Source organism: Thamnophis elegans, chromosome 11 (assembly GCF_009769535.1).
Source record: "Thamnophis elegans isolate rThaEle1 chromosome 11, rThaEle1.pri, whole genome shotgun sequence".
Taxonomy (NCBI): Eukaryota; Metazoa; Chordata; class Lepidosauria; order Squamata; family Colubridae; genus Thamnophis; species Thamnophis elegans.
Window position 1 is genome coordinate 43,956,822 of NC_045551.1, and position 14,919 is coordinate 43,971,740.

A 14,919-nucleotide genomic window follows, 5' to 3' on the forward strand; every position below is an offset into this window, starting at 1 on the left:
AAGCATAATTAACATTTTTCATTTGAAAAAATCCTTCTATTTTTGAGATGAGCGATTTCTCTGCTGCAGAGATATATGACTGATAATTTGATGTTACCACTGTAGAGAATAAAATTTTCACCTGGGTGGGAAGTGTGGCAGGGAATTGTGGGCTTTATTTTTTATATGCAAAATGTGCACAGGCAGTCCTTGACTTGAAGCCATTCATTTAGTGAAAAGCTTCAATGGTACTGAAAAAAAATGACTTATGACTGTTTTCCACACTTAAATCAATGTAGCATTCCCACGGTCATGTGATCAAAATTTGGATACTTGGCAACTGATGCACCTTTATGATGGTTGCAGTGTCCCAGGGTCATGTGTTCACCTTCTTTTCCAACCTTCTGACAAGTAAAGTCAATGGGGAGCCAGATTCATTTAATAGCCATGTTACCAATTTAACAACTGCAGTGATTCACTTAACAACTGGGGCAAGAAAGGTCATAAAATGAGGCAGAGCTCAGTTAACAACTATCTTGCTTAGCAAGGAAAATTCTGGGCTCAATTGTGGTCTTAAGTTGAGGAATACCTGTATTAAGCTTCAGAGGCTTAATGTGCCTGTTAATTTTATGTTCCATGATCCCCAAATAGGAAAAACATTAACATTTGCTATCAAATTTAGATGTACAATTAGTGATGGAGCCACACAGAAACTGGGAGCAGTTCATGAACTGCAGACTGTTAGATCAAAATAAATGCAGATTTAACTGCTAGTCAGCTGGGATTAATGATTATTGCACACTTAGTAATCAGTACTACTGTGCTGATTATTAACTTGTCTGTAGTTATGGTTCATTGAGCACAGCTGAGCATTCTGCTGATGTTTTGCCAATTATATGTCTATATTTGGTTTTTCTGTTTTTCAGGCCATCTCCTTTCTGACAGGCTTTGTCAATAGACTTCCTTCCTTTTTCATGCATAAAGAAACCGTAAGGGATAGTTATAAAATACCGCTTTCAGATATCAGCATTTTGCATTCCTTGATACATTGTGATATGATTTAAATAGTCTAATTCTTTGCTAGCATTAGCAAGAAAGTGAATAGTAGGCAAATGGCTGAAGCCTAAGCCACTACATTTTATTTACATTTATAAACACGGTTACCTATCTTAATGGTAATAACAAAGGGCATTTCCAAGTAATAGAAATACTTAAAAAGAAATATTGTAATTATACATATGTTAAATATGTATCATTTGGCTAGTTTTTATGCTGTTTGTCTGAACTCAGTGCCAATGGACATTTCTCCAGTTCTGACAAGAAATTGCTAAATAAAAATTATTTTTGAGGTAGTTTTTTTTTAAAGGAGCAAGAGTAAGATGCTGATTTCTTCTCCATATACTGTAGATGAGGCAAGATGAGCATTGGCTTTATAAAGTTATATCTCACTGCTACTAAGTCTAACTGACTTAGTTTTTAGGTTTCCTTTTTTTTTCCAAAACAAAGAATAGGTTATGATCATTGACATTCAGAAAAATAATGAGCATGAAGATAATTTTTAAAAAACTGTTAGATGATTTATTTTGCTGAATACTTTTTAAATCTATGGGCCTGATAACAGATATCATTACAGCTTTTTTCAGACAGTTTTTGACATGAAAATTTCAACTGTAAGTACTGTATATTTTGGAGTGTAAGATGCACTTTTTCCCTTCAAAAAAGAGGCTGGAAATCTGGTTGTGCTTTATACACTGAATACAGCATTTTTTGCCTCCCGAAACCCCGCCCCCTTCACCAAAATGGCTGTGCATAGCCTTTAGGAGCCTTGCAGAGTGCTCCTGGGGGCTGGGGTGGGGGCAGAAATGAGCAAAAAAACAGGCCGTTTTTTGCTCTATTTTGCCCCCTCGGCCCCCAGAAGCACTCTATAAACCTCTTAAAAGCTATGCATGCCCCTTTTTTGAAAAAAAAAATGGGCCCGCTTTTGTGAAAATGGGCCATTTTTTTGCTCCTTTTTGCCCCCCCCCCCCCAGCCCTCAGGTGCACTCTACAAGCCTCCAAAAGGCTATTCATGCCTTTTGGCGGGGGGGGGGGAATGAGCCATTTTTGGGAGGTCTGCAGAGCGCAAAAACTTTTTAAAAAATTTGCCTCTTTAAAACCTTGGTGCGTCTTATACTCCGAAAAATATGGTAGTTCAAACATCCATAAAAGATTATACATAGCATTAATTGTAAATGATACTTTCTTCAACGTAGTATTGGCCTTTCTAATTGAGAACAGATGTTTAGATACTGGCAGCACCGCTGACAATAAATGAGAGGGAAATGCAAGGAGAAGTAACAACTGCATTGATTTCTGTTCCTTTGTTTCCTGCTGCAGGGCTACACCTGCGAAGACAACTGTCCTATTTTTGTTCTTGAGCAACCAAATTTAGGTACAATCTACAACTTTTTATTACATTAGAATAAACACTCCCTTCATGAAATATGTCAGTAAAGTTTTACTGTGCCATCAGATTTTTTTGTCCCAATTACTGCTTTTTCCTATGAGCAGCTTAACAGGAAAGTTAATGTGTTGTTAAACCAACTACTACTCATTATCATAGTAACTTGAATTTATGGACAGATCTTAAATATAGTATTAATGATAACTATGCAACCTGCTATATATTTGGTTATCATTTTAGAGATATTTTTTTTGCCTGCACTGAGAAACAATGATAATAGGGCGGATTTTAAAAAATAGAAAAAAAAACAGTGGGAGTGGGAGTGACTTCTGACTTTCTGTCCTCTTTCCCATTGAGTTTCCTTGTGAGAAACTGGCAGGGAGTACTGGAAATCATCCTTTCCTTTTCCGGCCCACCCTACCAGCAGGTAAATGACTGTTGCCAGGTGGGGAAAAGGAGCAAGGGAGTGCAGAAATGGATGGCTCAGTATGAGTGCAGAAGGACTGGATCATTTCTCCCTTGACTTTCTCCCTGCAAGCTTCCCACAAGCAACAACTTTGGCAAGAAGTGTAGGAGAATCGCAATCATATCAGTTCCTTCTGGGTTCTCTGTGGCTTGTGGGAGGCTGTAAGGAAACATTGAAAATGGGGATTTACATGAACGCCATGGATCATGGTAGTATGGCAGCAGTGCTGAGGTGGCAAAAAAATTCCACAAATTTCAATTCCTCAGGAATAATGAGTCTCAGGGGCATTCTGTAAGTTAGTCCACTTGAGTTAACATGGCCTTGTTGGCAAAGTTTTGCTCTATATTGCAACATTTCACCCAGTTGAAAGTTACAAAATATAAGACACAAGAGGTCTGTCTGTCTGTCTGTCTATCTGTCTGTCTGTCTGTCTGTCTGTCTGTCTGTCTATCTATCTATCTATCTATCTATCTATCTATCTATCTATCTATCTATCTATATATATATATATATATATATATATATATAAAGTGTGTTTGTGTGTGTGTGTATTCCAACATAACAGGAACGGCTTGAGCAATTTCAACCAAACTTGGTACACAGATGACTTGCTCTCTGGAAACAAATACTGTGATGGTAAGACACCCCTAACACCCTTCAGGGTGTGTATTCTGTTAAGATACAGCCTGTTGTGCCTTAAAAATGGCTTCTTCCGTAGTGCCATAAAATGACTTCTACTGTACAGCGCAGTAGAGTTGCCATGGCAATGGCTTCAGAGTTCTCCTCAAGGGGGCTCCCTCTGGTAAGGGGAAAAATCCAACATTAGAAATTATGTTTGGTTCAGACATTTTCAAGGCTTTGATTATTTTTGAGGACAAATGTATGACCATGATCAATAAAACATTACTGGCACACAGGGAAAACATTTGTCTTATACAGGATTGGGATAAATAAATACTCAGGCAATGCCAGGTTATCAGCTAGTATACAGATAAAATCACTGTTATGTCAGCAGTTGTCTTTCTAGATTTTCCCCCTTTATTGAAATTTTCAATTCATGCATTAATTTGAATTTTGCAGCTAACCACTCATGAACCAATCTATTCTTTTATGAAATACTTGGAACTTTTAAAAAAAGTTTACTTTTTAAACTTATCTCTCTTAGTCACAGTAAAAGCAAAGCTCTCCATATATACCTACATACACTGTATATATAATATTATTGGGTTTACAAGAACAAGGCCACCCAAGAAAGAATAACCTTATTATGAAAGTGAAGAGCACCATATAGAAACATAGAAGATACAAACAGTTCTATGATTAAGATAAACAGGAACAAACTGATGCAAAACAAATGGGTATTAAAACAAGATTGCAACAAAGAATTCTTGACAGCAGATATTGCAGAAGATAAACAGTTACCCATCCTACTTCTCCATTTTGTTTGTTACATAATTATAGAAATCAACCAATGACAGCTTTTCTGTTGGATAGATCAGTGGCTGGCTTCCCACTAAATAGGGAAAAAAGTATTTTCTACAATACTGTCTTGGTATGGTTTCTTTTGATTGCTTAACATCTGTCTAGCTGTTCTTAGCTCTGTGTCAGCATGAAGCACGTTTATAGATTTGAATACAGCATATGTGTAAAATACATTTCTGATCAGGTGCATTGTTGATAAATAGGATCTCCATATTGGAACTGAGGAAATCAGTAAATGGCAGGAAGGAGAAATGAACAGCTTTTCCCTTTACTGCTGTCTAGGACAGGTAGTCTTTGGCTGACAGTTGAACCCAAAAGTTCCCTTGCTAAGCAAGATAGTTGTGAATTTTGCCCCATTTTACAACCTTTCTTGCCATAGTTATTAAGTGAATCACCGCTGTTGTTAAGTTAGAACATGATTGTTCAGTGAATCTGGCTTTCCCATTGACTTCATTTGTCAGAAGGTCGCAAAAGATGATCACATGACCCCAGGACACTGCAACCATCATAAATATGACTCAGTTGCGAAGCATCTGAATTTTAATCACAACGACCATGAGGATACTGCCATGATTGTCAGTGTGAAAAAAGGATTATGTCATTTTTTTCAGTGCCATTGTAACTTTGAACAGTCACTAAATGAATTGTTGTAAGTCGAGGACTACCTGTAGTTATTCAGACTTCGTAGCCCAAGAATAATAGCCCTATGTTAGGTAGTTAGACACTGTTCTTATATTGATTAGAATTCTTTATTGGCGAAGTGTGATAGGATGCACAAGGAAATATTTGTGTGTATTCTTTCTTGGGGGGGGGCGGGGGGAGAGCAACAGAAATCTACTTGAAACAAATTCTTCCCAGGCATTGTTTTGGCAGGACGGTTATGATGGCGGAAGGGAGGGGAATGGTGACCATTAGGTTTGATGCAAACAGACTGATCCTGTTTTCACATGCTAGGAATATTAAGAAAGCTTTTGTCCTAAGGAAATAGGTTAAAATTCTAACCAAAAATCTTTATGAAAGTTAATTTTCTTATTACTGTGAGTCAACACTGATTGAAAGGGCATTCACACACATGCTATATAAGTTTCCATATATATCTTTATAGTCTCTTTATACATATCCTCAGGTTGTGCATGGAAAAGTAACTTCACTCCAGAATCTTTCCTGATCTGTAATATGTCTTTGAAACTTTCTCCAGTACTTTGCATAGATTTTTAAAAGTTTATTTGCAGCAGAATCATAGCACCCTGTGATCTTCTGAAAGCATTTTATCTGTACACTCACTTCTTGTTTAGCAACTATGTTCCATTCCAGTGATCAAGTCATTAAACAAAATGATCACTAAGTGAACAAATGATTGAGAAATCACTGATTACTATTTTTTCATTCAGATAAAGTTTGGTTGCACAGCTAAGTCAGTATTACTGTCCCGGGCATGTGTTGTCAGGAGCACAAAATTTGGTTGTAAATGCATGCGTTAGTCAGAAAATGAATTTTATTACCTTTTTATTTGTGAATAGTTGCTAACTGAGGTCACTAAATGAAGAGTCGGTGCATTTCCTTCTTGCAAAAGAAAATGTTGATACTTGAAGTTGAAATGTTCAACTCATCTTTAAATAATGTTTGATTTTGTTTATCTCTTATGAGATTGACCTGATTCCCCCCCCCACATCTAAATGATACCACATCTAAATGCTAAACCTTCTAGCCACGAACCTTTTCATTGTTAAACTAGAAAGCAGTACTATTCAAATTATTTCATCCATTTACATTTTGACCTTTTTTTAACCATTTTTATCTTTTGATAGACAGAAAGGTGGCAGAGGTTGTAAAATCCTTATATTTATTATTTGGGAAAGGATACAAAATGAAGCACTTACAATGGCAGAAATTGCAAGACACTGCCTCGAGACAGTGCCTATTTGTGAAAACCCAGAGGGCTTCAGTGAGAGAAGGTTTGAGACTTTCAGCCTTCCATCCTAGAGGTTCAGCTGTTTTTATTACATGACCGTTAAACTATGTAGGTTATTTATAAGTAATGGCAAACCTTTTTGGCACTGAGGAAGAGCTGCCCGGGGGCCATTCGCATGCTGGAAAAGAATTTCTGGTTTCCAGTGCGCGCAGACCACCAAATTTATTGGTTACTGATGTGCATGCGTGTATGGACGATCAGCTGGCCAGTGTGCATACTCACACCAGAAAATGGAAGACCAGTTCTTCCAGTTTCCAGCACTGCCACACACATGAAGGCCAGCTAATCGTGATGCGCACATGCGTGTCAGAAGCCCAGAAGAGGAATGGGCAACACGCACCCCAGGCGATATTGCTCCATGTGCCACTTTGGGGTAAGTTTATAGGTTCGCCATCTTAAAATTATTATGGAATAGTCAAACCAAACATAGGATCCAGTGTTCAATAAGTTATTTAAAACTTGGGGATTATTTTCTAACAATAATAGTAAATTGCCTAAAGCTATCTACATACTTTCTCTTGAGAAACAAAACTATTTATAATTACATGATTTTGCATGGGTTATTATATAAATAAATGTATTTCATATATAGATATGAAAAAGAAAATGTTAAATATTCCCTTTTGCATATCTGTCACATGTTATTTTGCCAATCCAGTTGTATATTGTTTAGAGTCCAGTTATTTAAACCCATTAAACTGGTTGCTTTTCTCCTGAGAACTTGGGTAATAGCATCCCAGAAAAGAAGTACACTGACATGAGAGAAAGATTTAAAAAAAAAAATTTGGAGAACCCCAAATATTATTAAATTAAATATCTGTGGTAATTATATGTTGCATAATCCATCCTCTACTTCACTCCTAAAAAATCAAACGTGTACTTCTTTTTTTTAAATGTACAGTTGGATTTTTCTCTCTTCTTTCTTTGCCTTTCTTGCTGTGATGATTCTTGCTATTTCCAGCATTTTTGAAATCAAGATTCTGGAGGCACATTCAAATTGAAAGGGCTTATGTCTATCTTTTTCCATTTAAAGTTGCTGAAAGGGGTGCTAGTTGTGTGTCTCCAATATCCCGGGAGCTTTCATCAGGAACAGTTCTGGCAGCACTTGATTCTGAAATACTTCCTTGACGCCTCAATATTTTCATTATTGTCCTTTTGTATCCTCTGCAAGCAAAGAAATAGATGAAAGGATCCATGCAGCAATTTAAGTTCATCAGGAACACAGTATAATGGAGCGTCTTTTGAAAGATCTTCTGATGGCTGCAGGGAATATTTCCTTGCACGAGCTTCCTAATCATGTATATAATAATGGCAAGATGGTAGGGAGTAAGACAGATTACAAATACAACGATAATGAAGATAATTATATTAATTGCCTTTTTGTTTGTTCCTGATTTTTCTGCTAGTGGGTTTTGCTTTGCAGTTTGACAGAGTTTGTAACTGATTTTTGAATAACAGATTATTGTAATTCCAAGGGGAACCACATATCCAAGTAAACAGGCACCAAGAAGCATCAGAGGGAGTTTTTCAATCTTTTCAAAGTTTGGATATTCCATGCATGTGATCCTTTTATCTTCTTGATGTGACATGGGTAGTGTAAGCAACGGAAGAGTTTGGGCAAGTACAAGACACCATACAAAGCAAAAAATGTATGTGGCACTTTTAACTGTTCTGAATTTGGTTTTTAAAGGATGAACCACAGCTACAAATCTATCGATACTCAAGCATGTCATAAAATTCACAGCTGCATAAATGTTGATATAAAAGAAAAGGGCTGTAATTTTACAGAATACCTCTCCAAATGGCCAGTGAAAACGCATTGCATAGTATGCTATTCTGGTCGGTAAAGCTGTTGTAAAAAGAATGTCTGACACAACAAGATTTGTTGAGTAAATAGTTGTTGAATTGATTTTTCTTCTATTTTTTACAATCACAGCGAGAGCAAGTCCATTTCCAAGTAGAGCAATTATGAAAATAACACTGTAGAAAGTAGGCAATAAAATACTTGCTGAATCTTCATGTTCATATAAATCACAAGGTTCGATTTGCGTTTGATTTGTTACAGAAGATGGAGAGCTTGTTGCCATGGTTAATATGACTCAGTTCAGAAGGCCTAGAAAACGTAACAGAAGAAACAGAAAAATGTTAGGGTGAATTCAGATGTTCTGTTTTTTTTTTAAATAGCTAGCTAAGCATTTTAGAAGTCCGGAAATTAGATAGTATGAAATTGTCTATTCATTTAAAAAACAAAACAAAATTCCATCTTGTTAATATGCAAATGATTTTTGATTGAACCCTATTAGATAATCATAGGTAATTTTAAAAAAATGATAGCAATAGTTTAGAACAAGTGTCAAACTGGCGGTCTGCGGACCGGATGCATTGTATGCAGGCCACGCCCACCTCAGCTCTGCAATGGGGAAAAATGTGAAACATCACGTGATGGCAATGTGACGCCATGAGTTTGACACCCGTGGTTTAGAAGCTGAAAACAGCTGGGCTGTATTTTCTTAAATATTAACACATGTGCTCTATTAGGTTCAGCTTAACAAATAAAGATATAAGTTATGAATGGAAAAACATGCTTTCTGGAAGTGAAATATCACAGAATCCTTTCTCCTCACCCTCCCCTAAAAAATCATCTAAAATCAATTTGGAAATATGTGACACCTACATTGAATTAAATGGAGATAAATAATAGGGAGAAAATGATTGGTGATTAAAAACATTAGGGCAATAATATAAAATATGATTACATACTGAAATTCTATTTTGTGCTGTCACAAAAATCATGTGGTATTTAGATTTTTTGTTTGTTTTAATGTTAACTTTTCTCCATTGACAGGATTTCAATATTAGAAATATTTGACATGCTTACATGTGTCCAAATTAAAGGTCTCTGCTCTTTATCATATTTAATCAAAAGATACCCTTTTTCTATTATAAAAACTAATTGAGGTGGCCTACAATTTAAAGCACAACAACAAATAAATCTTCTAAAACTAAAAATATCCTTAAAAATAAGTTGCATTGGATTAGTAAACTAAGCAACATCAAGGGAGATTGTTATAGTTATAAAGACCCAATGAGTTTTCAGTCTTTCATGAATTTTTGTTTTTGTTCTATCTAGTGTACAGTTAGCAAACCAAGTTGCTTAACAGTATTACACCATTCTTACAGCATCATTAATGTAAGCAGGATATTAGTCCACTTTGTACTGAGTTTACTTTGAACTTACCCATCATAGATATGTATACTGGAATAAGGAACAAGGCCTATTGAAATGAATGGCCGTGCAGGACTTGTATTTAATTATATGTTTTTAAATTAAATATTAGTTTAGGAAAAAGTGAAAAATAAGGACAATAGAGAAAAATAAGAAAGAGGATATATTGCCATAACTATTCCAATTTGGGACCTGTTTAATGTAAAACAGGTTTCAAGTATGATACCGGAGATAACCAGGGTGAGTTTTGCAGCAAGCAAAAGAAAACTATAGATAGGAAAGCACAGAGGCTCCCTGCCATTTTGGCTCCTGTTTGCCTTTATGATTTCTGGGTGGACAGTTCTATGTTAGCTAACAAACTGTGCTGACATGCTATTGCTATGCAACAACATTACTTCTAATATTATAACTACTAATATCCCATATATTAGAATTAACTCTATACTAAAATTTGAGCTGCAATAAATCTTTATGCTCTTTTGAACTGCCTGAATTTCTTGATTTCTCTGGCACTTTTATGCTGCTTTCTCCAAATTTTAGTATAGAGTTAATTCTAATATATGGGATTTTAGTAACATGTCAGCGCAGTTTGTTAGCTAACATAGAACTGCCCACCCAGAAATCATAAAGGCAAACAGGAGCAAGAGTGGCAGGGAGCCTCCGCGCTTTCCTATCTATATTTTCTTTTGCTTGCTGCCCTTCTTTTCAATTTTTCAATATAAAAATTTATATCAATTTTTCATACACTGCAACTACCATAAAGGTGGTTACTTTTTGTTGGCACTCGGACATTTTTATTTTATGTTTATGGCTTTTAATTATTTATTCTTGCTTTGTTGTATTTTACCCAAGCTCAAAAGGTTAATAAATCAGTTTTATTTAAATTTCAGAAGGAGATCATCCTGTTTGCTTTTCTATGGAAATGGTTGATAGCAATAGCAATAGCAGTAGACTTATATACCGCTTCATAGGCCTTTCAGGCCTCTCTAAGCGGTTTACAGAGAGTCAGCATATTGCCCCCAACAATCTGGGTCCTCATTTTACCCACCTCGGAAGGATGGAAGGCTGAGTCAACCCTGAGCCGGTGAGATTTGAACCGCTGACCTGCTGATCTAGCAGTAGCCTGCAGTGCTGCATTTAACCACTGCGCCACCTTGGCTCTGCGCCATTGAGAAGTACAGACATCTTGTTTTAAATCTTTGGCCTGTATTACACTTGCGTTTTTAATATTAATAGCTATGGGATAAGAGCTGTGGTGGAGCAGTGGTTAGAATGCAGTACTGCAGGCTAACTCATGGCTCACTCCATGATTCTGAACGCTCAAGGTTGACTCAACCTTCCAATCTTCCGAGGTCGGTAAAATGAGGATTGTTGGGGGCAATATGCTGACCCTGTTAATCGCTTAGGAGATGACTGGTAAAGCACTATGAAGCGGTATATAAGTCTAAGTGCTATTGCTATTCCTATGGGATACAATTCTGTAACCTAGATGTTAATTAGATCCTTAAACTGATACTTAGCTCTCAAAACTTGTCTATTTTTTTTAGTAAAGAATTTCTTGAAAGATAGATTTGTAGTTTTGTCAGAATTAAATTCCATGAAACTACACCATATGCATTGAAATTAAGTTCTATAAGTGAACACTATTATTTTGGAAATGATAAATGTTAACTTAAAAGGTAAAATATACATGATATAGTACATTTTAACTGTTTTAATTTAAAAAAAAACTCATCAGAAAAATTTAAAAAAGAAAAGGAAAATATATTTTATACAGAGGAAGTCAGTAAGACCTTCATTAGTCCTTGATCATGGAGAATAAGAATGATTAAACTTTCCATTATACTGTCAGAAAACAAATTAGGCAGAAGCATTTATATGTAATTGATCCAAAATAGTAATCCTGGGGTTGCACTGGATTTTCAGCATTGTATTTGCAGCATCTTTTGCTGGAAATATCAGTTTGGTAAAGGCATAGCTCTTAATATAAATTCCAAATGCTTGGTATACAGTTCAGGAGTACATTTAAATCTCTAAGCCATATTTTAAACAACACATTATCAGTCTTATGGATATTAAACCAAAATGGACAACGTTAGGATAAGCGTGTATCATTAGTGAATTTATCCCCTCAACCATTCTGCACTTTCAGCATATTGAGTTTGACCGCTAACTTTTTAAAAACATTCTCTGAGGTGTCCAATAAATCTGAAAGTTGTTTTTTTTAATTGTTATAATATCACAAGAAGCATATTTTATATTCTTTTAAACCCCTACCTATTGAATTTGTTTCAGCTTGTTATTCCACAGTTGTTGCTAGTATGTACCTTAACTCTACTCATTAATTTTTCACATTTTAAAAAAGCGCTGCTGATACCATGCAAAAGATTTACATACTAATATTGCGAATAATTTTGGAGTTTATATGTTGCTGGTATATCTGGACCAAATTGTGAAATCAAGATAGACTTTTAAGTATACTCCAGGGGCAATTTTCAGCAATCTAATCTCCTCTGACAGGAGAGTTGGGTGAATTAAAGACTTGATTAGCAATAACCTAATCCAAAGAGTGCCTCCTTTTTCATGACTTTTCCCTCAAAAGAATATCTACAACTTTCAAACTGGAGTTATCCTAAAAGAGAAATTTGTTAGCTAAATAAGTGTCACCAATATGACCGCATGTTCTCAAAAAAGTGGAATCAGCTGCCCGTAAACTACTGCCTTTTTAAGATATTTCAAGTACTTTTGGTCCAATTAACTATCTGGAGAGATACTACAGGAATTCAGTTAGTCCAGCATATAATGAGTCCAAGACCAATGAAATGTCAGTAAACAGCATCCTGTTCATTGAGACATATTTCTGGGCAGAACTTTGACTGTATACCATATTCTTGAGAAAGTAAGATGATTTTTCCAAATGTTTAATGCCATATAAAGATGAAATATAATAAAACATTTTAATGGAGGAAGACTGAACTATATGATATTTTAAGTAATGAAAGGGAATTCCAAAAGTTGCCTTTGATTTTTATAATGTTTATCTTAGAGCAAAGTTAAAAACAACATAACACAAATTGTTTCTGTGACTTTTTGCTTTGTCCTGTGATGAATTTTTTAAATAGTTGGATGTAGTTAATCCTTATATTTTTGCTATTCAAATAAAAGCTGATTATAATCCCAGAATAAAAGCCTGCTGCTCATTTGTTTGCTTTGATGATGTTTGATAAATATTCATACTTTACAATAATTAATCTATTGAAAAAATAATTCCGGCTATACTTACGTTTTGCTACTTCATAAAGTCCTCTGCTTGTGTTCTTTGTGGCGGTACATTTCATATGCAACTGTTTCCCCTTTTGTATATTGTTTAAAACTGATTAGGTCACACTCCCCTTTTATACAGATGAGGGCATTTCCTCTCTCTCTCTCTCTCTCTCTCAACCTGAAGTATCTAATTGTAAAAAAAATTCTGGTTAGCACATCCCAGATAAAATAGTAGCCTTTGTAGACATAAGTAATGCAGAAAGAAGGAGCAGAATAAAGAACAATTTTGCAAAATAAGGTGAAAGTATATAATGTTCAGTGTTCGTTGCTGCTGTTGCAAGCATTGTGAGCTTTCCTCTCCTGTGAGAGAGGCTTTTTTCCAGTTCCAATCTTACAGTGGTAGTATCTCTTGAAAACGAAAGATCAAACTTCCCTGTAATTGAGACATTTGTGTGTTTTGTTTTAATGTACCCTGTCTATTCACATTTCAAATTTCGCATTTCAGCTGACAGTTTTTCTTAAGATCTTTCTCACTTCCTACTCATTGTCAGGGCGAGGGTAGAGAGTTTTGAGGGTCCCTTCCTATGGACCAGTTGTATTTATAAACTAAACTGTGCATTTCCCATGTATATGGAATTATATATGAATGACACATATCTCTAGACTAGCCTACAATAATATTGCCAAAGGCTATTGATGGAAAAAATGTTACATGAATGCAGAATAGTTAATTGTATAGTTGGGCAAAGATAAGACACAAATTCAGTGCAGGAAAGAAGTATGCTGCAGCGAGAATGAGCATAAAATGCAGCCACTGCAATATAGTCTAGTTTCCAGGAAAGACAATGGTAAGACACTTCTGTAGCAGAAGTTATAAGCTCAATTTGTTTCTTTGCTATATTCTGTAATATTGAAAGGGGAAGATACATGAATAGTTTTAGATTTATCATTCAGTAACTATTTTGTTCAATTAAATTTGAGATTTTGTGAGACAAGGACAATAATTCTTTTCTATTGTACTGTTACATCAGGTTTCACTTGTAGTCTTGGATACAAAATAAATAATATTTGTGATTTTGTCAAAGCTTATTCAAATCAAATCAAATCAAATCAAATATTTATTATGGTCCCAGGCCAGAATATGTCTATGTCAAGGCTTAGTGAGACTCCCCAGCAGTGGACTTCAGTTAAACAATAGAGGATAGAAAAGCATTTTACATATTGTGAAACATAAAAAATAACTCTTAGACAACAGTTTCCAATATAATGGATTTATATTTTGGGGGGATGTACAATGGTATGTATATAATTAGGCAGATTGGGCAAAAAGCTGTCTACATATTTTTGTCAGCAGTGTGGTGCTCTTGGCAACACTGCAACTACCAGAGCCCTCGACAACTTGATATTAATTGATATTTTTTAAACATGGGAAATTGAACTGTTCCAATTTCCTGAATGTCCCTGACTCTGACAAAATCCCAGGACTATTTTCAGATGAAAAGGACCGGCTAGTTGTAAGCTAAAGTTTTGTTGCTTGCAAGCCACTGGGCACTAAAAGAAAAGAAATCTAATTAATCTGGAAAAATGTATGAGTAGTCTTGTTTGCCAGGAATAACTGAGTCAAAGAAAGAGGTAGTGTGATATATGAACTGCTACATTTATTAACAAGTTTGAGGGGTTAGTTTTACCCCATAAGAGGTTTATAGATGGTGGGACGAAACCTTTGTCAGTCAGTTGTGTTATGCAAATGTGGATAAGAGGGTTAAATCTAATGTTGACAGATAAAATCCTAGACTGACCCACAAAAAGAAGATTGATGCACCAACACTGTTTCTTTTCCATATTGCTTTTCATTCTCCCACTGCCCCATGGATTGGGAAATAAGGGCAGAAGGGAAATGGTAAGCCACCCCAGAGGTGAGTTCCTACCAGTTCACACCTATTCGGTAGAACCGGTTCGTCAAATCTACCGAACCGGTTAGAAGAGGTTCCACCAGTGGACCCGGAAAGCAGGCCACACCTACAGAAGAGGCTCCAAAAATTTTTGAAACCCACCACTGAGCCACCCCATCTGTATTGGCAGTTGTC

General features: G+C 35.8%; 2 protein-coding genes across 2 annotated transcripts in view; one reads left to right on the top strand and one right to left on the bottom strand.

The window, feature by feature from the left end:
* Positions 1-14,919, top strand: part of UBAC2 (UBA domain containing 2) — an 87,104-nt gene that overhangs the window by 30,367 nt on the left and 41,818 nt on the right. The window lies entirely within an intron of this gene.
* GPR183 (G protein-coupled receptor 183) lies at positions 4,904-12,920 on the bottom strand. The gene is made up of 2 exons (XM_032226407.1): positions 12,852-12,920; positions 4,904-8,455 (listed from the first exon to the last, which is right to left on the bottom strand). The coding sequence occupies exon 2, from the start codon at positions 8,427-8,429 to the stop codon at positions 7,356-7,358; it is 1,074 nt and encodes a 357-aa protein (XP_032082298.1). The 5' UTR covers positions 8,430-8,455; positions 12,852-12,920; the 3' UTR covers positions 4,904-7,355.

Excerpts from the sequence above, each read along its gene's own strand:
- GPR183 (XM_032226407.1), bottom strand. The coding sequence starts at position 8,429 with ATGGCAACAAGCTCTCCATCTTCTGTAACAAATCAAACGCAAATCGAA.